The sequence below is a fragment of the Poecilia reticulata genome, linkage group LG21 (genome assembly GCF_000633615.1).
Source record: "Poecilia reticulata strain Guanapo linkage group LG21, Guppy_female_1.0+MT, whole genome shotgun sequence".
Taxonomy (NCBI): Eukaryota; Metazoa; Chordata; class Actinopteri; order Cyprinodontiformes; family Poeciliidae; genus Poecilia; species Poecilia reticulata.
This window is the reverse complement of record NC_024351.1, coordinates 22,184,326-22,207,823: the sequence shown is the minus strand read 5'-3', so window position 1 is coordinate 22,207,823 and position 23,498 is coordinate 22,184,326. Positions and strand designations below refer to the sequence as shown.

At 41.0% G+C, this 23,498-nt stretch overlaps 1 protein-coding gene across 3 annotated transcripts; it reads right to left on the bottom strand.

Annotated features, from left to right (window-relative positions):
• Nucleotides 1-4,988: 4,988 nt before the first annotated feature.
• On the bottom strand, nt 4,989-23,467 carry slc5a6a (solute carrier family 5 member 6a). 3 transcript variants are annotated; one of them, XM_008398561.2, is made up of 17 exons: nt 23,282-23,467; nt 13,103-13,310; nt 12,807-13,028; nt 12,134-12,199; nt 11,428-11,479; nt 11,215-11,282; nt 10,912-11,066; nt 10,346-10,486; nt 10,133-10,262; nt 9,973-10,061; nt 9,722-9,834; nt 9,524-9,591; nt 8,157-8,243; nt 7,889-8,073; nt 6,972-7,075; nt 6,051-6,172; nt 4,989-5,975 (listed from the first exon to the last, which is right to left on the bottom strand). In XM_008398561.2, exons 2-17 carry the CDS (start codon nt 13,226-13,228, stop codon nt 5,799-5,801), a joined length of 1,905 nt encoding a protein of 634 aa, XP_008396783.1. In that variant the 5' UTR covers nt 13,229-13,310; nt 23,282-23,467; the 3' UTR covers nt 4,989-5,798. The 3 variants fall into 3 exon arrangements, with proteins under 3 accessions (XP_008396783.1, XP_008396782.1, XP_017157838.1); XM_008398560.2 differs by lacking the exon at nt 23,282-23,467 and adding an exon at nt 22,575-22,679; XM_017302349.1 differs by lacking the exon at nt 12,134-12,199.
• Nucleotides 23,468-23,498: the final 31 nt, after the last annotated feature.

Genomic DNA, 23,498 nt, shown 5'->3' with positions numbered 1-23,498 from the left:
CTATTTATGCCACTGGAACTGCTTCAACAAAGTGAGTGTCCAAGCATCTGCCCCCTCATGTTGGGAGATAATCAGCATATTTGTGCTATCTGCAGCTCATTATGGCCAGTACACGCCGATTACAGGCTGGATTTATGGAGCTGCGAGGCCGCACTCCCACCTCCGGGTTGGCCAGACCTCTGCTGGAACGGGATGGAAGTCCAGGGAGACACGGGCGCCGAGGGGAAGGAGGAGGAGACGAGCAGGCAAAGATGGAGGAGAAACGAAAAATGCAGAGCAAACAACGAAAACGACCAAGCGAAGAAGGAAGTGGAGCACTGAAGAGGAAGGTGACATTTTATACTGTAGTTTAGTTTCCTCTGTTTCTCATGAATTGTTGCTCAGGTTTCTGARAAAAGCTTGAGGAAACTTCTGTTGGAAACATAGTGAATCAGAAAAACACTGGAAATACTGCTGATTTCTAAGACAAAAACAAGCAGGAGCTCTCACTGCTCCTCAGGCCTCCTGGTCTCAGTCTGCATGTTCTGCAGCTTCCTCCCACTACAAACAGCAGTTATAGGTCATATTCAGGTGTCAAACAACAGTCCTGGACGGTCACTGCCCTGCAATTTTTAGTTGTGCCTCTGCTGCACCACACCTGAATAGAATAATTAGGTCATTAGTAAGACTCTGGAGAACTGTGGCGCATCTGAAAACTCAGTTACCCCTGAGGTAAACTGGTCTCTCTAAACTGACCTTTTATGTGTGTGTGTGTGTGTGTGTGTGTGCGTGTGGTCAAACTAACAGCAATGGGTTTACAAATGTGAGTGAACCTGAAAATCTTTCCAATAACTTTTATTCCCAAACAGATGTGTGAATGCTGGATTTTATTCCAAAGTAAAACACGAGGAATGAGTGAAGCAGTTATTATAGTTGCTGATGGCTGTGGACAGGACAGATCTCCTGAAGCAGTCTGTGTCACAGTGGCTTTGATTCAGGGACTCAGGAAAGTTAAACTTTCACATCGTTTCCAGTAAAAAAAAAAAAAAAAGATCCAGACGCTGATTGGTCGTTACTTTCTTTTGACATAAGTCTTTAGATGAGCTATGTTAGAAGAAACTATTTTTTAGTGTTGGTGACACATTTGACCTCTTTCAGGTCAGATGACTTCTGACCTGAAAGAGTCAGACAACACTGACTATTGTCTGCAAGAAATATGCGAGCGTTTCACCACAAGAGGGCAGCAAACCCTATCTACTCTACCACAGCAGCAGCATGTTTTGTCCACAAACACAAAGACGACATGGAATCTGTTTAAATTTGGTCCAGATTAGAATTTGAGCACGTTGGAAGTTTTGGTTTCACTAATCCTTTGATAATATTTATCTGGACTGTGCTGTTCAATAATTATTATTAAATATGATCATTTCAGCTGGGAGTAGATGTTCTCAGACAATGCAGCAGGTGTGAGGTGAAGACAGCCTGGAGAGTTTAATCATTACCTCATCATCCATAATGTGATCAAAACGTTACCAAGGTAACTTCAGATGAGGGATAAGAAGACAGAAATATTTCCAGGAGTAACGAAGACGATATCTGGACTGGCAGAACTCAGAGCTTCTGTGGGTTTTGAGTGCCAGTCATGGCAGACGGCTGTTAACACTGAGCCAGGTTCTGGTTCTGGTTCCGGTTCTGCTGGAGGTTTTGTCCTGTTAAAGTGGAGCTTTTTCCTCTCCACTGTTGCTACATACATGCYCAGTCTGAGGGATTGCTGCAACCAGCTGGGACTCCTTAGAAAAGGTTGTGAATTGGAATAAAAACTTTGACAAGTTGGCCGGAATGTTGTAGAAYAAATAWTGAACTAAAATGTAACTGAATGTGATCAGGGTAAATTGGCAAGAAGATGGAAAATGTCTCGAGATGTTTATAAACAAATTGTATTAAACTTGAATRTTGCAGCAAACAGTTCCTGTGTCAAACATGCCAACATGTCTTTAAAATGATTTTCCTGCTTTTAGCCATTAATAACMTCAAATGATAGTTTGCCAACTGGATTTTTAAATACATTTCAATTTAATGAGTAATTACTAAAGCTGTTCAATACCCGKATGAGTGTCCTGAATCATAAAATGGAAATAAAGCAGAAACATTGCCGTTTGTTTTGTAGCAGCTAAATGCTTTAGATTAACATGAATAAATATGATTAACTTATTGTGTCATTTTTGGTGACAATGCATTTAAATCCACATGGAGTTTTGACCTCCACCGCTTTAAACCAGACAAATGGGCTTTTTCAGTCCATTTGAGGCAATTCAACAGGTTTTCAACTGGATTTTGGTGTAAACTTTAACTAGGCCACCTCAAAAGCTTCCACAAGTGGTGTGGCTTCCTGCAGTGCAGCTCACTTCACTGCAGGAAGTGAGCTTGAGGTCAAGGTTGTGAACTAATGACCAGAGATTATTTTACCATAATAAATGCAATCATTTGAAACCACTTTGTATTTTCTCACTTTAACTCTGTTTGACATCAACATCTTTAATAATTAGAAACAAGTGCAACAAAAAGGAACTAATACGTTCCCATTGTTCATCCCGTCATATTKCTTTGTTAAAGGAGATTTAAACTGATTTTATGTCCACGTAAAAACATAAAAAAAAAACAACAAAAAAAAACGTCTTGCCCTCATAATCTGCAGTAACAATTGAGGTGTTAATAATTATCCAGTTTACTCTGATGAGTCATTCTGTCTTCAATAAACATTGATTAGATTCACTTTGGACTCATTTCTGGAACACAAAGAAAGCTGCTAAACTTTACAGAGCAATAATGTCCTTATTGTTGCTATACGACACCCAGTGTCTGAATATGGAGCTACTGTAACATTTACAGTACGGCTGTACATCACGTTTTAAACCGTGGAAAGATTTAAAGCCTCGTTTCAACAGAACCTTTAATTAARTTYATGACCAGGATTCCCACTAGATGGCACCAAAACACACAGATGAGTCACGTTTGTTTTTATTTTCCACATTAAACAGCAAATCATCATTTCAATATCGTCTCACTTTAATCAGAAATCTGCTGAACTACACATCTAAACGGTGAAACGGAACAGGAACACTTTCATTCAGCCAGGAAGTTACWTCATAACATCACTTCCAAAGTGTCTGATTGGTCCAGATGGAGTTCAAAGAAACATTCTCATGTGGAGGAGGGACCTCTCTGTTTTTGGAATGCATAACAAGAAGAATTCTTGTGGATGAGATGATAAACATAAATATTGTTTCAAACAATATTTATTGTGTAGAGAAATTACTAAGTGTTTCACTATTAAAAGGCCACAAAGCTACAGAATCTCCATTTACTACAGTTCTAATAACAGTAGTAAATAACCTAGAAAAGGTTCTGCTTCTACAAGTGTGTTAGTGTTCACAACTCACATCAACAGTAACAGGATTATGGCACGCTAGCTGTAAAAGAGGCTACTTTACCCTGGAAAGAGATCAACAGACAMACTTCAAGTAATTTCAGGCATGGAGGATTCAAAAAGGTAAACCATCACAAAAATATACATGTCATTAAAAACTGGGAACCATGAAAAGGCTGAAACACRTCAGCAGAATTTTAAAATGTAGCACAKAAAGATGAGCTGGTGGACGGCTACGTTCAAATTCTGCTGGACTTTCACAAAAAACAACTTCATGGGTTTTTGCATATAGAACGGCACATTTCAGCTCAGGAAATGCACACAGGCTTTAGGTGAAAATTACAAACTTAGAGCTAAAATATGTTTAAAAAAAATGAATCAGAAAATAAGTCAGGTTCTATATGCCTCTGGTGTTACATGCTGCTTTGTATGAACATTAGCTCACTGCAAACAGCTCTCTGATTGGCTGCCATCGCTTACATCACAAAGAAACTGACAAAAAACAAACAAACTAAAAAAACACATGCTATGGCACGGGAGTTAAAGCTGCAGTAACTTTTATAAACATTTTTTACATATTTATACTATACTGTCACAACATGGTGACAGTTTTAATAAGTGTGTAAAAACCATTTTTATAAAAGTTAGCATGTGTAGCTTTAAGCTGTGCTTAGACTGTAGAGGTAAATGGGCTTTGTGTAGACCCTGTGGAAAACATTCAGATGATGCGGAGCGATGACAGAAACAAACATGGAGGCCGAGTCCCGAAGCTACAATGGACACAGAACAGCAAGACATGCGGTCAAGAATTCYGATTCCAAAARGTGACATATTCATATTTATGCAGCTTTCTTGTTTACATTTAGAAGAAATGGATAGAAAAAGGGCACTTAACAGAAGCTTAAGATATTAGAGACGTTTCTTCAGTTCCTTCTTGGTCAGATTTAGTGTGAAGCTGCAGTCGGGTTCAGAGCAGAGGAAAAACACCTTCAAGTGAGAGGCGCTGATCAGCTTTACATCTCATGCTATTACTGAGCGTTGGCACGATGAGGCACAGTGTGGCCTTCACGCCCAGGGAGCAGGACTCTTCACAAGCCACAGTCTCCAGGTCTGGCCTCTATTGACTCGAGTCACTGGAGCAAAAATCGTCCAACATGCATCACTGTAGGTTAGGATCCAGATCTCAGGTCATATTTAAGATCAAACTGACCCACTAACACTGTTATCCTTAGATGTTTCCAACTGAAGATGCAACTATCCTTTTATAAGTTGCTTAATATTGATAAAGTGCAATATTTACCACATTAGAAATATAAATATGCAGTCATTTTTAAAATCTTAAAAATAAGATCAACAAACTAACGGTGAATTTCTGCTGTAGAAGTAAAGTGGTGTCCATGCTGCCTTACTCGCTACATATTGACAAAATGTTTCCAGTCAATGTTTCACACAGGGAGATCATTAGTGGTGCACCGCCTCCAACCTCAACTTCCTCCAGGACCATCTGACCTGGATTTGGACCATATGACAGCATAACGTATAGATTTTAACTGCTTATCATATGAAGGAAACTTTCATGAAATATTTTGAACTAATCTTTTATTAGTTGATTGAGTTATTCTTACTATGACCATTTTTGACCTCTGCTCTACCATTTGGTCATCTGGTATATTTTCATTAAACAAAACAAAAGCTACTGAAACAATGACAGGATGTGGAAAACAGGAAGAGTTTTAAGCAGAATTAGAGCTCAGTCACTGAGCTATCAGTGGTTATTTTAGACAAGTTGTACTGTATTTCAGCAGCTCTAAAACATATTACTAGCATCTTTATTGGACCTTTTCCGTTTTGTTTCTCCTGAGTCGACCGTTTTGCTTGAACATCGTCATTGTGCTTCATCTTTAGTGTTCTTTGGTTCCGTCGGGACCAGCTGTGATCCATGAGACGTCCCTCTGCTCTCATCAGCACCGCTTCCTTTATATGGACCCTTATTCAGAGGCAGCTAAACGGGTCAGAGGAGTTGGAAACCGAGCCGTCACGTTGTTACGCTTCAGTCTATGATTTTCTTTAATTATAATCTTCATATACTCTAGAATTTGTGGCTCTATTATTGCTATAAAAATAAAGGATTTTAACTGTGCAACGATTCCCTACCTGATTCTTACATTTCTGCCAAAGCGCGGAGTGGATCGGGTCACACTGGAACATCAGTTGGTGTTCCAGAGCATTCATGCTGCATGTTAGCAGCCTGAGTGAAGCAGCTGTAGCCCTGCCCTCTCAGACAGGCCACACCCTCTATTCTGTTTCTCCAACATCAGTATTTTACCAGGGTGACAGGATTCACCAGCAGCTCAGGACAAAGTGTGTGTGTGCTTCTTGTGCGTGTGCGGTTTCATAAGGCCGTCTCCTGGACTGTGTGTGTGGTCAGTGTGTCCATGTCCTCGTCCTCCGTCTGAGCTCTGTCGCTCTCCAGCTCCTTGTCCCCCGTGGCCGTGTCCTCCTTGCAGCACGCCGCCCCGTTGCCGTCCTTCTTGGCCACTTGGTATGGCTGGCTGCTGGTTTCTTTGGGCTGCAGCACAGTGATGATAAAAGCCATGGAACCGTAGTGTGACGGGGTGAGGAGAGAAAATGGAGTGTGAGCTACCTTCAGGGCCAGAGGAGTGATGCAGCACAGCTTCTCCTTGTAGCGCTCCGGCAGGAAGAACAGCAGCGTTCCGAGGACAGGGAACACCGTTCCTGGAGTCAGGTCCCTCTCCTTCATGGGTCCTGACAGGAACAAGGCAGTTACACCAGACAGAAAACACAGGGGGACTGGAGCTGCTGCCAGCTTCAACTACCAGCAACACTGAAAGGTTTTCTGAGAAAAACTATGTACACCTCTTGAACATTTCATAAGAAACCTAAATTAGTGCATTATTGTAAAGTGGAAGAAAAATAAAAAGTAGTTTTCAACTCTTAACTCTCTAAATCATTACTTAGTATCTATGATACATGGAAGTTTTTTTGGATTTAGTGAGGCAAGAAAAACGTCTTGATTTGAAAATGTTGCTTATGTAACAATCAAACACAGATTTCCTTTAAATCAAGGCTAAAACCAGCTTACTGTTTAAAACTGCCTTTTACTAACCTGGAACATTGATCAATACATCTGATGATGATTACTCCTAATTTGATGTCATTTGAAAATAATGTAATGTTTTACTGCTCGTTTCACAATTGCTTACTGTATAATGCTTTTATGGAGTAAATTGCTTTGAACTGCCCTGCTCCTGAAATGTGCTACTGATAAACTTGACTTGATCATTTTGTTATGCGTTTCAATTAAAATGCAATTGCAATTAATTAGTTACAGACCCTGCAATTAACTTGATTAAATATTTTGATTGGGACCCAACACTAGCATTTTGCTAAATGTAACTTATGTAATTTAGTCGTCTTGTTGATTTCATGTGAGGGATAAGGAGGTTAAAACTCCAACAAGTTGGATCCTTTTGTATTCATCTGTAAAATGTGACAAAATGTAAAGTGATGAATAGTTCTGCAGGGTGCCGTTTCATGTTTGTACCTGTTATGAAGCTGACGAGCAGACCCACCACCACCACAGTGGCCGAGTTGTGAGCACTGTACCACATGTAGGACAGCGAGTAGAGAGCTTCCACTCCTGTTGGTCTAAACACAGTAAATGACTGGTTACATTTACTTCCAACACCTAAAATTATTTTCAGTCTGTAAGAAATGCAAACACAAGTCAGAAGTTTAAAGGGGCAGCATCATGCATTTTCCAGGCACACAGTGCCATTTTAACTTCAATTATTAGAAAAATGCTGTATACAGTCACCTCCTTAAAGTAATGGCCTAAGTCACCTTTTTGTGAGGGAGCGGCGGGGGGTGGGGGAGATCAAAAATCAACTCGACTTTTTTATGAAGGAGATTCTTTATCAAATATGACGTTAAAGAAGTGTGACTTTGTAATTTAACGCCTTGAAATTGGGCCTCCGTCTCTTTAAAAAACACCAGATCTTTCTGAAACTCTACCTTCAGGAAGTCATCAGAACATGGCTCCTCTGTTAACCCTTCAACTTATTTCCCAGTGCTGGACTGAGAAGTAACTCTTTCACAGGTGTTTGCCAATTGCTCCCGACTAGTCTGAAGGAGCCGACTCTGAGGAGTTACAGGAGATGGGTGCTCTAAACTCCTCCTAGGAGGAGCTTCATCCTTCAAGGAGGAGCTAGGTTCAACCAGGTGTTTTGCACAGCTGAATGGTTGCCACAGAGATCAAAGGATTTCTCAAACATGCATGAAAGAATTAAGGCAACACTCCAGCTATGATTTTGATGAGGGAACATAACATGATGTAAAGCTCAAAAAGTTGATTTTACATAAGACCGCCCTTTAACATTCATAATTTTTTTTGTAATCCAACTTCAAAGCAGTAGATAACCAGAACCAGTGTGCCGTGCTGCAGCATGCAGGGTGTGTTACCGTGGTTTGGCTGTGGGGCCGGTAGACAGGGAGCTCAGGACAGTAGTTGTCATGTTGTGGAACAGTGGCAGAGTGGTGGCATTGAGTTGGGGTCCTGGTGGGGGCCGAGACATTCGCATCACAAAGCTTCCAATCCCGACCCAGAAGGCCATTGCGAGGCCTGCTGCTAGCCCGACTACTGCTCCCTAGCAACAGGAGATATCACAGAGCTGCACACGTCCTATCTGAGTCACYGTCTCTCTAGGACAGGTCCTAAACTAAGACTTACAACAGGGTTGGCCCAAGGGAAGAAGATCCCCAGGCAGAAGAGTCCCAGCAGGGGGCCGCCCACCATCCCAAAGATACTGAAGGCTGCCTGGAATAACAGCAGTCAGTCAGTCTCACATGCTGAGGTTTACACACCAACACAGCTGACAGCAGCAAACACCACCACCTCATACCACCATTATGTTGTGGAACAGTTGTGTTAAAGAAAAACTGGCGCATTCTGCAGATGTTTCATCTAACAAATTAGGCCTCTTTTATACATTTGAAATTGAATAATAAAATAACTAGAAAATTTCTGGAGAAATTTAAACGGGGCCTGCCAAAGAGTGCACGTCAGTTGGAACCCAGTGTTCTGAGGCTAAAAATTAGCATCAATGCTAAAGTAGAATTACAAGCATGTTGAGTAACATGAAGTTACTCCATTCAGTATGTTAAAATTAGAGTATAAGCTAAAATTAGCCAAAATGCCAATGCTAACCTAAATGCTACCAATGGCATGTGGGGTAAACATAAGCATTTTAGCCTTATTTTACAGTTTTTAATTTATCTTAAATGGAAAAGGTTTTTATTTTTTGTATAGTTTTGGTTTAGTTACTGCTATAATTATTCTTTCAGCAATTGACATTTTTTGATTTTGTATACTCAATTACTACATTAGTTGACAATAAAAGATTAATCACCTTTATAATACCAAAACGTTGCACTGATGCCTCCATAACACTACATAATCTCACGCCATGCTATGCAGACATTTTGTCTTCACTGATGAATGTTCACTCACCTCAGAATGCCAAGTGGTTGATGTGGCTCTAACATACTGATTAATTCAGCTAATAATGATTTAATCCAATTGAGTAAACTCTGTGCAGAGCATTAGACTAACAGTCAGTGATGTCAATTGTTGGCTGCTACAAATGTGTGCAAAACTTTGTAAATGATGTTAAAATACAATTTAGCAATCGTATAGTTTCCATTAAATAAATTCATACCACCATTATGGTATGAATAATGGTGGTATTCAAACCACCATTATTCAGATTTACATCTGATTCAGTCAAAATCTGATGTAAATAAGTTTGTTCATGTCATAAGTCATTAAAAACATGCTGCAACATCATTCTCCAACCACTTCCTGTGCGGCTGCGGTACCAAAATGTACATTTTAATCCCTTCATCCCAAGGTGATTGGAATATATAAAAGGACAGTACAATTTTCATGACATGCTTATGACTCTACTTTAGCATTTCACAGAATCCTCCATCCAGTATGACGGCAGCTTAAAACCAGCTAAAAGAACAGCAACACTATGTAGCTATAGCTTCTACTTCACTCTGTCCTGCTGGTAATGCTAAAGGTGGACTAGTTACCTGCAGCACTGATCCCATTATGGAGGCAACGTAGGCCATAGCCAGACACACCAGTCCATAGGCTAAAGCTTAGGGGAACAGGACAAACACAGGCAGGAGGTTTGCTTCCGTTTTACAACTGCACCAATCAAACAAATAGCCTACATAACTCATCAGCCAATTAATTAATATTAACACCTCAAAAGCAGCCCATCTTACCAAGTCCTTTGGACAGAAGAGTGGCCCTTGCTTCAGTCATATTTGGAAAATGAGGCTTTACCAGGTCCTCCATAGTTACTGTTGCCAAGGAGTTGAAAGCTGAGGAGATTGTGCTGGAAGGAGTTAAAAAAACAACAACAACTGAATGATACAATGATTGAAAACAGAAAAGTACAGTTATCAGGACTGACGGAGGAGAAACTAAGAGCAGATGCATTTATTCATGTCCAGCCAGGGTTAATGTGATTTACCTGAGCGCTCCGCTGAAGAGACAGGCCACAAATAGGCCAGGGAGGCCGGGTAGATCCTTGAACACATCCATAACAAAGTACAGCACCATCTGCACAGAGGACCTCAGCATCAGCAGGAGCTTAACCCACATGATCCATCATGAAGCCCCCTGGGCCTCACCTGGTCGGTGGTCGTCACGTAGCCCTTGTCCAGAGGGCTGTCCTCTCCATAGCTAGCAAACATGACCAGACCCATCAGGCAGCCCAAACAGAGGACAATCTGCTGGCAAGGGAAAACCACATAGCAGGACCTGTCCGGGCACAAAGGTTTTCACTTTTCACTACTATTCACTTTGAACTAATGTAATCCCAATGAGAAATCATTTATGCTCACATGACAGCCTCCTTCTCCGTGCGGGAGCTGAGGTACCTCTGGACCTGGGCCTGGTTGACACCGTACAGGGCCAGCATGAGGAACACTCCCCCGACTCCCAACGTCCAGAAGGTGTGGCGCTCCAGAGGGTCGGGGTTCAGGCTACAGAGACACAACCAGGCTCGTCACAAGACAGATTTTGCTGGACAATAAATTGTCCCAGAAATTATTTCACTAAATGAGCACATTGTTGTTTTGAAGCCATTTAATGAGAATGGCATAATAATGCAAGTTTTCCCTGTAAGAATAAAACTTTTATTTTTTACAGAACACTCCACACTGGAACTGGAAGACCTTTTTAATATTCAAAATGAAACAACCAAAACCGTAACTAAAATGAATTATGCAGCCTTTAAATAAGATTGCCTTTAAAAAAAATACTAATCAATAGAATGGAAATCATTGAGTTCAATTTAATTTTATCATGCGATTAACTGATTAATTGCATTCTCCCATTAAATCTGGTGTTAATGGCGCCGACCCAAACTGCTGTATTGTTCCTCCAGGTCGGCCCAGTCGGTACTCACTCCAGTCCAGCAATGCGGCTGCCGTTCACCGCTTTCCTCCACACCTCGACTATCCCTCCAGCCTTATTGGCTCCCACCACGATGACAGCCAGCTGCCCCGCAAACATCACCACTGTCTGGAACACGTCGGTCCAGATCACTGCCTTCAGCCCCCCCTAGGGGATAGGAGGAAACCACCAGGTTAACTTATTTTTATTTAATACTCAACCACTATTTTCTATTTTAACTGAACATTTAGCAAATTAATAAAGCTGCATTCATTTGTTAAAAATGATGACAAGTGGGGGGAGGGGGGGGACTTACCAGAGCAGTATACAGAGTAGACACCAACCCCATGGCCAACACTGCTCCCCACAGGTCAAAACCTGTCACTGCAAGTCAGAAGAAGAGTTAAAACCCACCCACACACACTCACACAGCATAACTCAGAAATATGAACTTACAGTCCGCAAGTTCATATTTCAGGTTTTAGCAATGTGCTAAAACCTGACTGAAGGTAATGTCTAATGTATTCACCTGCATTAAGTGCCAGAGCTGGAGCATAAAGAACAACCCCCATGTAAATGACCTGCAGAGAGAAAGAACTGAGCGATTCAAATCCACATGCACAGAAGGAGTTCAAAGTTCATGGAACTTTCCTAAAGACCCAGCACCTGTTAATACACCTGTGGGTGTGTAAGGTGGATTGGTGAATTCTGAGAGTCTGTCAACATGTCCCAGGCTGTTGCTGCACTGGACTGTGAAAGTATTCAATGCATTTCTACAGATTGTGTCATGTAAAAATGTAAAACTTCAACCTAAGGTGTTTTTAGATTACTCTAACAAGGAGGACTATAGTAAAGTGGGGGAAAAAAAGTTATTTAATTATTAAACAAAAATCTAAAAAGTGTGGTGTATATTTGTATTGAGAACCCCATAAGAAAGTCCTGAAAGTGTTTTAAGGTACGTCTGTACAATCTGAAATCTTTGAGGATTTGCCCTTTATTTTTTTTAAGTTCTAAGGGAGAATAAACCACTGTTCACACATTTTAACGTTAGTAACAATGGAGTAGGTCCATTTCTTTGCTTTGGGATAAACAACAGACTCATGTGGGGAGATGGTAATGATGGTATAAAATCATGAAGCGAGTAACATTTGCTGGAACAAGGTTTCAATCAGACAAACGGGTGAATTTAATTTTTTTGCTACAAAAACATTGAAATATGAAGCAGATCAAGGTACCATCTGAAAGATGAAGGTTGCAGTCCCACATATGCGAACCATCTTGTTAAAACGCAGTTCCAGATACTGTTGGGGAGAACGTAAAAGAACAAACTAAATGAAAAAAATCCCTAACATCATCTCAGAGACAGTCTGTGTCAGTCAATGGAGTGGATCAGAACTGCCACAAGAAGTTCTGATCGAAGATACAAATGGTTTCTGTTGAAAGGACATTATTGCAGTCATTCCCCAGTAAATGACTGATCACAGAGGAAGATAAATGTCCTTCATAAACACTGAAGATGGGAACATGTGTTCGTTCCACTAGGTCAGAAGAGATAAGATGTTCAACTCTGAGATCATACTTGAGAAAGATAAAAGTTGGAGCAGGTGTGAGCAAAGTGATCTGACAGAGTGTGAAGATGTTTAAAATGCATAAAGAAACAAGCCATGAAACCATGAATGATGCAGCAAACTAAACTAAAATTGCATGCATAATAAAGGCTCAACACAAAGACGGATGAGATTCCAACATGGGGTTGTTTTTAATGACAAAGGAGCAAAAACAGGGAGGAAGATGTGCATCCACTACAGCACCCCTCTGAGAGTACCAACACCCTTAGAAAGGCTTTAAATAAGCTCATTTAAACAATAGGCTGTTAATGACTGTCGGGGGCGTTATACATGCARGTACCTCGTAGGCACTGGACAGCCGAAGCCTGTAGAAGATTGGGATGAAGACATGGGCTGGGATGAGCAGGCCCAAGAAGTAGGAGCAGCCCAGGAACCAGTACTGTGTCCCAAATGCGTACACCTCAGACGGAGCGCCCAGGATGGCCACGGCCGACTGGAAGGTGGCCAGCAGGGACAGGGACACGGGCAGGCAGCTCATGGAACGGTCGGCCATCAGAAACTCCTGAGACAAACAGGAAGTTCGTGTCAGATGTTAAAACACAGRGAAACCTGACAGAAACGGAGGTCGGAGTTCACCTGGGTGGTGCGCTGGCGGCCCCCAGAGAAGGCATAGAAGAGGCCAATGCCRGCAGAGGCCACCAGCAGCAGGACAAAGATGACATAGTCCACCGTGGTGAAGTGCATCTGGACCATCTCCCCCATGATGGTGCTGGATTCAGGGGGCTAGGAGCCTCAGGTGCTGGTTATGATGCTGAGGAAAGCYGTCTACTCATGGTGACCTTCACTGTGGAACAAAGAAACATCAGACGTTACGCCAATGAATCTGAGGACATCACAGAAATGTCCTTAAGGTTTACCACAGATGGAAAACAATCCAGCATGATGCATGAGCTGGTTTCCATTCAGCTTGCTATTTATGGTGCATTCAGACCAGCCTGGTTTGGTTCTCTTTAATTGAACTCTGGTTTGTTTGCCTAGAAAGTCTCTGTTTCGTTTTGGGAGTTGTGAATGAATAATCAAACTCTGTGGCACACACACACAAAAAACAAAACAAACAGATCAAACTCTGGTCCAACTACAAACCTAGGTCTTTGTTTGGTTTAAGTGAACTCTGATGCATATGTGAAGGCCAAGCAGACCGGATGCCACTTCAAAAGCAGGAAGTGGACTACTGAAAATGAAAATGTAACAAATGTTGCCTTTTTGTCCCCAACTGAACCAAATCTATCAGATTAGCAGGAGTGAAAACACCATTATGGTCCTACAAGGAGTTTAATGACGGACATATTTTGCAACAGTCATTTCTGGAACACTGGGTCAATCTTTAGCAGCCAGAAAGAGCAGTTAAACTTTGAACTATGGCTTGACATTTCTATAATGGTCACAATCTTCTAAAACAGCAGGAGGAAAAAAAATCACTTCAAGAACACCTGGTAGAAATCTCTGAACTGTAGTTTCTATGTGTTGGCACTCCTGCTTTCTTTACACCGTTCAGTGACATGATCTGTCTAGAGGTAAAGGAACAAAGACCTAATTTTCACAGAATATAGCAATGCTGATTATGAGATCAAATTCTGGACAGAGGGCTGCTGTCTCTCAGTGGAGCCCGATAWATACTAGGAAAACTATTGAATTAATGCATCTACCATAAACTCAGCCTGCAGGACAGACTGGAACTTGTGGGCAACATGGACATTGTCTGATAAGGACTGTGTTCCCTTCTACTTTCTTTGTATTTTGATGTCAGCAAAACTACTAAGCACTGCGTGGTTGTCATATAAAGCATGCAAGTCAATGTTTTCACAGGCCATTCAATATGGATGATAGCCTTTAGATATCGCCTTCTTGTTTCTTTTGGGAAGCAGTGGTTGCAACAAAACCAAACAGAATCCAGCTATATGTTTAAGAGACATAATTCTGTTCTTTCACAGAACTCGCATCAGGTGATTTTCTTTGGTCAACAACCAAGATAGATCGTTTTTCACTCCATGCTGAKCTCTGGATCAAAGAGCTCTTCCTTTCACAGCTTGTTCTCAACAGGTCTTACTGGATCCTCCAGATCAGGAACCAATAGAACAACAGGGTAGTTGGAGAGGGGCCACAGCTGATAGTGGTGAGAAAACTCACCCATTACTTCCTTCATCCTTTCAGGTAAAGCGAAGCAGGTCTTCACCTTAACAAGCAAGGACTTCATAACTCATTTGTCGTTTCTGTTTTGTTTGCTTAATTTGGATATTTAAAATATCTTCCAGTTCCAGTGTTCCTTGTTCATTAGAATTTAAAGTTCACTAATTGTTAAGAATGTGTTTCTGCACTCTCATGCCATTCCCATTATATTACTAGAAAACTGTTTCAAAACAACTATCATTTATTGCAATAACTTCTAGGACAATTTATTGTGCAGGAAAAAAGTGTTATTGGGCCAGGTAGCACAAAATACCACACAGGAACTGTGTGTTACACTGGCCTTTTGGTCCGTGTCAGGGTCTGGTGTGAGCATCTCTTGCTGACAGACTTTGTCCAACTCACTAAATATTACAGCAACATGTAAAATGCAAGGTCATAGCAATTTGAAGATATTGGACATACTGATGATGCCTGCGACAGACTGGCGACCTGTCCAGRGTGTACTGYGCCTCGCGCCCGAAGCGTTTGCTGGAGATGGGCACCAGCAACCCTCCTGACACCACTAGGAACAAGGGTGTATAGAAAATTGATGAATGGATACTGCTATTGCAATAATCATACAATTGTGATTGTGCAGCCTTATAGGGAATATTAATCCAGTCTAGATCAAAGTGTTAAGATAAAATGGTGAGACTTCATTCCGAGTTAAACAACTCTGAAGTCCATTGATTGGAACAATAATGCATGGAAATCCGTGCAAGAATGTGTTCCACTCCCACATAAAGTCTCTGTTCCCACGAACAAACCAACAGCCTTTAAAGTGATCCTCAAAGGTTTTTCACACACCGGTCACCGCATTGAGCAGCAGTCCATTACAGTTGGCTCTTGCAGATTTGAGATTCTGACATTTCTGTTTGTTCCACTTCTGTTAGAAAACAGTTTCTGCAGAAACAAACAAAAATCCCTCAATATTTCCAATTATGAAGGCAMGTCTAAGATTAAATCCTCATGCAGGCCCATCAAACACTGTTACTGCAGTCTGCCGACAGGCCTGACTCAATAATATTCTCTCCTAGCTTGATCAAGCATGASTGCAGTAAATCCCACACTTATTTTGGTTAATTATCTCTGATTTACTTGACTGCAAGTATGTTCCTTATCCCTACCTGTTAGAACATAGGATTTTTCCTCTACCCTGAAGTTACCTTCAAAGGATCAATCTGAACCAGGAGTAGAGGCAATAACAAATCTGAAATGCAAGTCTTTGTTATGCTACCGATTTGTCAGGTTTCTCACAAAGAACAAAGTGGCCAAATTTAGTCATTGGCCAAAAAAGACAGGGGGGGTGTTGAAGGAAGAAAAAAAAAAAAAAATCTTTCATGCCAAATAAATCACTTTTGTCAAATAATGAATTAGGCCATTATTTGAAGATGAATATATTGTTTTTAATGCATGAACTTAGGGCTGAAACAATTTAACTGTGATGAATGAATTGTTGAAATATTTGTCAATTTAGTAAATCAATTAATTGTTAAAATATACAAACTGAAAAAAGTCATTTGCTAAAATAACAGCACTACTCCGCAGTAATCAAGCCAAATCTGCACTAATATACATCACATTTTACATTTGAGATAAAACCTATGAATGCAATTATTCTTAATATTTAAGCCCCTTTGCTTAAAATGCCATTTCAGTCCACACAAACATTGTGATGTATTAAACTTTTAGTTGGCGTGAATTGTACCAAATAGAATCCAGCATAAAAAAAATAAAATAAAAAGTCTTGAGAAAATAATTCACAGCAGTCTCAATTGTGGTTAGATTTTCACCAAACACATCCTGATCTGAATAACAGTTTTCTGATCCTGAAAACGTTTCTTTCAATGCATCAAGCAGCGCAGCAGACTGGGGTGTGACAGTAATGACCTGGACAGCTGGACCTCCCAGAGCTGCTGTGCTGACCTTTCCAAGGGTTCAGATTTTATTACACTGCCTCTACTGTCTGATGGAGCAAGCTCTGACTGAATGAAATACAGTACAAGGCAGTGACTCTGCGTGTGTGCAACACTAAAGTAACCCCACTACTTCTACTTCTWATAGAGCGATGTTAATGCTTTGCATAGTACACAGAAATGTTGCTCACAGCAAACCATTACCTTCTGCACTAGTTAGCTGAAGCCCACTTAGCCAAAGAGCTGCTTCATTACTACACATGTACTAAAGTAGGGGTGTCCAAAGTCGGTCCTGGAGGGCCGGCATCCTGCATGGTTTTGTTCTCTTCCTGGTGGTAGAAACAACCTTTTCAGCATGTTAATGTTCCTCTTAGGCCTTCTAACGAGCCATTATTTGATCCAGGTGTGTTAAACCAGAGAGAGAACTGAAACACGGATGTCGGTCCTCCAGGACCGACTTTGGACACCCCTGTACTGAAGGAACAGTGTTCAACAAGGAGGTGCCGTCAGCTCACCATGCAGGTAGTTGATGCACAGTAGAAACTCAGATTCAATACTGTATACATAAATGTTCATTTATTTAAATTTAATTAAAAACATGACATTTTGAGTTCTCTCACAGTGATATAATTCATTTTTGAACCAAATATTATAAATTCTTGTGATATTAGAATTTTTTACTGGGGGGCAGGGAGAAAAAAAAAATCAGGCATGTAAATGCCACTATAGTAAAASAACAATGTTCTTAAAGCTGTGGCCATCAGTATAGTTTCCCGGCAACAGGGAAATAAGTGTGTGTGAACAGAGTTGCTCTGTGCTGGTAGAAGCTTCCCTCTAATGTGGGACTTGCCGTCAGCCTGGAGGAGAGGGAAGGTGTGCAGCTGGACGCAGAGTGCTGAATGAGGTCAGGGCTTTGTTCAGGGCTTTTAAATGAGTTCAAGGCAAACCACACAGATCCACTCCATCCCATCAGACTCAACACAGATCAAACAATTTGTGTAATGCATCATGTGTGGGCRCACTCAAAAACTGTAAAAATAGTAGCTCAGTGGATTGTCAGAATTTTTTTAGTTTAACAAAACTCCAGGCAAATCCAGAAAACCTCAGAAACCAAACTAAAACCTAGCAGAATTAGGACAAAAACGAAACGATAAGGATAACAATCAACTGTTTACAGCACAGTATATTACTTATAGTGGATCTGGCATGTTCATTTGTTTTCGGGCTGTAATGGAAGCCAGGAATGCTGGTTAACCAGTGAATGGACCTCTGCTGAATTAGGTCAGTCACTTGAAAAGATGGTGAATGCAGCCACGTATTTTATGTTACTCATTTTTGTCATCGTCTTTATGTAGAAATTAGTTTTCACTTTGAGATTAAAGATCAAAAATGTTGATCATGACTGATTAGTGGAAGTAATAAGGGYAAAACATCTCAGGGGTGGTTTTCTAAATATAAGCTTACACTGATTAATCAGCCTGCTATAAGGCAGAGCTGCCAGGTTGTACATGTAGCCTTCTATGCTGACAATCTGAAAGTTATACATTTTAACCAATTTCTCAATAACTCCAGCTTCAGATGATTTTCTGCCCATCCATCCATCCATTTTCTTGCACCCTTTTTCCCCTCAGTGGGGTCGGGAGGGTTGCTGGTGCCCATCTCCAGCCAACGTTTCGGGCGAGAGGCGGGGTACACCCTGGACAGGTCGCCAGTCTGTCGCAGGGCAACACAGAGACACACAGGACACACAACCATGCACACACACACCTAGGGGCAATTTGGAGAGGCCAATTAACCTGACAGTCATGTTTTTGGACTGTGGGAGGAAGCCGGAGTACTCTGAGAAAACCCACGCACGCACAGGGAGAACATGCAAACTCCATGCAGAAAGACCCCAGGCCGGGAATTGAACCCAGAACCTTCTTGCTGCAAGGCAACAGCTCTACCAACAGCTCTTCACTGTGCAGCCCGATTTTTTATTTATTTATTTWTTTTGTCCTTGTATAATCCAACAGAGCTCACTCTTAGAGTTTCTAAAAATCAGGAAACTTGACCTTTAAAGAATCAATCTTTCAGATATTGCATCTACTGTAAATAGTTTATGCTACGTACTTCTTATTTAATCGGCCACTTCTTTAAGGTCAGACAGTCTGGAGATAGCCGTTTGAGAATCACGTGTAAGAGGCAATTTTATTTCTATTGTTTTTATTATTCTCCCCATTGGTGAAAACAAAGACACAATCAACACTTCTCAGCCACAATTCAGGAAGCCCTAAAACAATCCAGAAGAGAAAATTGGTAGAGCAAAAYAACAATTGCTTCGTCTCCATCTTGCGTTCTTCTCCTTTCTAACCTTTACATCGTTTTCTAGAGAAAAAAAAAATCAAAGGCAACATTAGCAATGTTTAATCTAAAAAGTTAAAGTGGATTGCAAATAAGGAGTTTTTCAATAAATAAAATAAGGCAACATTTTCACTCTTCAKGTWGTTCCTCATTCACTTCAGAAAAAATTGGATACACATTTTCTGGCATACGTCTCAGTAGGAGGCAATTTTATTCAAATCTGTTATTTTTAATATACATCAAAATGAAAAAGACTAGCTGAAGAAATAAAACCTAGCCTAAAGGTTCAATTAAAAAAAATAGAAATCTGTTCTCATTCTGTCATGTTGAGGATGAACAGGTCCCTATATTCAGGTTGATTCGTTCATAATTCAGTGTTTGCTTACTGTCAAAACAGGTAAAGTCAAGACTGGAGGGAAAATCTGTGCAAACCAAACCTGTGATAAACCTCTCATTCACAAAAGTGACAATTAAAAACTAATTTAACTGATTTTACAGTGAAATATTACATGACGCTTGTGATAAACTTAACAGAACTCTGGATCAAACTTAAAGTTGTACCATTGCGATATAAAATGGTGCAATCAAGTAACTGTTACCTTCAGTTGTTATAAAATGCTGTATATATCAAATATGRCAAGAAGAAATAATTTAACTTGAAATATAATGCTTTGAAATTGGGCCTCTGCCTCTTGAAAAACTCCTGCTGTCTGAAACTCCACCTTCAGGACATCATCACCACATGGCTCCTCCATCAACTCTTTCACAATATTTTAACCAGTGTTGCTCTCAGAAGTAGCTCGTATAATGAGCTCAACTGATTCACAGTTCTACCAGGTGTTTGCCAATTTCTGTTGGCTAGTCTGGAGGAGCTGAGTGGGGGAGGAGCTTCGACTCAAAGATGGTGCCAGGTCCACAAGCATTATGTATGATTATTTCATACATGCWGGAAATAATCAAGGCAAAACTCTAYGTGTGGTTTTTAACASGGAATAACATTATAAAATTATGGAAAGCTCAAAGGCATTTCCACAGAAYACCACCGGCCCTTTAAGAGTGGACAATGATTGTTTACACACGTGCAGCTGGTTGGCAGTCACCTCTGGAATCTGTGCCACCAACTGGTTCGGCTGGTTGTATTTGATCAACCCTAAAGGCCCAGTAATGCGATTAATCATTAAACGGCCAACTGTTGCCAGGCTTGTGTGGTAAAGTTCTAACAGCAGACTGTGAGCCATGATGCTGCAAATTTAGAGCCAATCAAAAAAATCTATCAAGAACAATAAAGATAAAGAGCCCAGTGGCAAATGAAACATTGACCTGGTTCTTCTGATTTATATGAAATTATTGCCTTAAGAGTTTTGTGAGCTGTAAAGTGAGGTCTCTCCATCATGTACTGATAAAGCGAAGCAAAACATGACCCTGAACATTGCCATAGTCTTTGGTGATAATTGGTAACATAATAGCAGATGATAGGATAGAGGAATGGAACTTTGTGTCTAATGATTAGTAGAACATGGCTCATCCAAGGTCAGCCTGGCCTTGCTACAAGATTACCCGAGGAGCAATATCTTCTATACGTTTCTGGAAACCCAAATACAACCATAAGCTTTGTTTTAATACACAGGACACATTTCAGATGGCTCATCACCAGTTTTCCCCTCACATTAGACATTTCTCTGCAGTTCAACTGAGCTGGTTTAAAGGATCCATTTTTAACATGAATTGGTTGAATCCCCCTGGTTGAAGTTATTTCCGAAGGTCTCATTTAAGGCCTGTATTTTGACTAGACAGTCTTGTTAATTTAGAAATTTAACATCATACGAGCATTATGGCAAAAGTTGTAATGCTCCGTTTGTGAAAGTAAATCTGGTGGTTGGGCCTCACCTTGACACCGACAACAATTTCAAGTGCCACTCTGCTGGATAGGACATGGAAAAGAAAAAATAAGCTTCATTCATACAGCAGGTGAATGAGACCCAAACCAGATATTTTTGGGGTCATATGAGACCCGTATCCAGCGACSCAAATCCAATCTTTTCACTCCCCCTGGCGTTTCCTTGCTTCAGCCCAGCTGATTTCAATTGACAGGTGTTTGCAATCAGGTGTAGTAAAGGAGGGAAACATCYAAAACCTGCAGGGCAGTTTGCATCGAGGACCAGCGTTGGGGAAACAATGCTCTAAAGTGCTTTGGTTTAGAGAAAAGCTCAAGGTGCCCAGGCAAGACAAGCCCCGATCATCACTTCCCACCACTGTGCTCAACAGCTGGTCTAGCTAAGCTGCTGTGTTTGTCCATTACAACCAAATATCTTTACTTTGGTATCATTTGTCCAACGGACATTATTCCAAAATGTATACAATTCATTTATATGCAACTGTGCAAACAAGCTGTACTTGTTCAGTGTTGCTTTGAATATCCTTTACTGCAGGGGTGCCCAAAGTCGGTCCTCGACGMTGGCATCCTGCATGTTTTAGTCCTCTCCCTGCTGGTAATAACCTTTTCAGCATGTCAGTGTTCTTCTTAGACCTAATGAGCCATTATTTGATCCAAGTGCGTTAAACCAGGRAGAGAACTAAAACATGCAGGATTCCAGCCTTCAACGACCGACTTTGGGCACCAATGCTTTACTGTAACATTTAAGTGAGGTCTTTATGCAAGTATGASATGSAMCTCTGGGATTTTTTGCAGGTTTTACGGGAGAGGCATGGCCTGATCTGGGGGTGAACTGGCAGGAACATAAAGTCCTGGGAAAATTAGCAACTGTGTTAAATATTTACCACGTGTGATGAATTTCTCTTTACTAGCAACACCTGGCTGTTACTTTTCTACTTAAATATTATGGAAGCAAGAAGACAATCAAAATCATCAATATTGTCCATGCGTGTCTAAAGCCAAAACAATGCTTAATGCAGCACTTAGACTGGTCAGTCTGGCCAAAGGTAAGATTTAATTTGCAAGACAATATACAACACTAAAGAAAAATAGAATGTGTGCACTAAACAACTCAGCCAATCGGAAGCCGACCAAGCAATCAACCCAAAAAGCAAACATTTGTGTGGAGCACTACCGGTCAAAATCCAATGAGGAACGCTAAAAAAAACAACAAAAAACAAAATAGACGCCACCTCCAGAAATACAAGTGTACAAAACTTAAATCAAGTTTCTGACTACAGCTATGTAAATACCATGCCAGCCAATAACAACGCGATTCTGTTTCATATAGTACCGTCTTCTTTAAGTATTAAACTGTGAACTCTGACATATCAGTTCCAGACTGCATTATTAGACCCCACGCGCTCGGTAATTCATTTAAGCCACGCCGGCTTCCGTTCGTAATAAAACCCACCTCTGTGGCCGGTGTTGGGCTTTTCGCTTATCAGGAACTGTTAAACAGAATCAGACCCCAGGCAAATGACACCTAGAAAAGCAAAAGGGCGCTTATCTGTTCGATATGAGCCACATAGTGTTGCTCAAGACCTATGCTGCCTCGTGCGCCAGTGTGATTTTAATCAACCAACCCGGCTACATTCAAGTCACCGGTTAAGATACAATACATACAATTTTACTTCTTTTTAATATTAAAGTACRTTCAGTAAGCAATGTTTATTGGTAAAAGTCTTACCTCTGCCCTCTCTTCAATGCCTACATAAATAAGCACCGCTGCGATGCATCTGCTACATGTGTACCTCCATGGACCGCCCTTTATCCTTGACACTTGCTGCTTTCAGGTACGCCTCGTAAACTACAGCTTACAACTCTAATCAGAGACATAACTTTATGTTGCGTTTGGTTATGCGAATTATGCTCGGTTTTGATGATTGGAGACGTGTTTGTTTAGAAACACATTAGAAAAATGAAGCACCACGCTTGGTAAGAAAGCCCTACGTCTATTATGCAATTATTAATGCAAAAAGATKATTTTACTTCGGGAATGTACGTCTTACATGTGTGGTGGCAGTGGTTTTCCGAAAGCAGTTAACAAGGTTTCAAACACCTTTATGATTCTAGCCATCATTGTTTCGGCTTTGCTAATCCGAATATTTAATTTCAATCTTTACGACATACATGAAGGCAACACAACACGTGCTCTCACGGCCTCAAATTCTCTCAAATTAATACATTGATTTTTTTTTGTCAACTTGGAGTAGTGCAAGCCGCGTGACAGTCGGAATTACGCCAGCAAGGTTAGCTAAAACAGAGCAGGTATTAGTATCTAAATGACGTCGGTTTGCAGAGGTTAGGAGGGATGTCGTCACCATGGTGACTAATTACCCCAGCTGTGGCGGTACATTTAGTGCCAGCTGCTGCGCCATAATAGAAGCATCCTACCTGCTCATTTTTTACGTCCCAAGCACGAGGGAATGCATTTTGTCGGGGATATCCGCCGCTTGGTCCAGCTGGCGGAGAAAGCGAGAAAACACACCAGGGACCTCTGTCCCCGACGACTCCCAGTGCGCATTATGGAAGCGCAGCCACGTCCCTCTCCTCTTCCTCCTCCGGCTGGTGACTCACGTCTCAAATATATCCTGACACCAGCGTAGCGTCA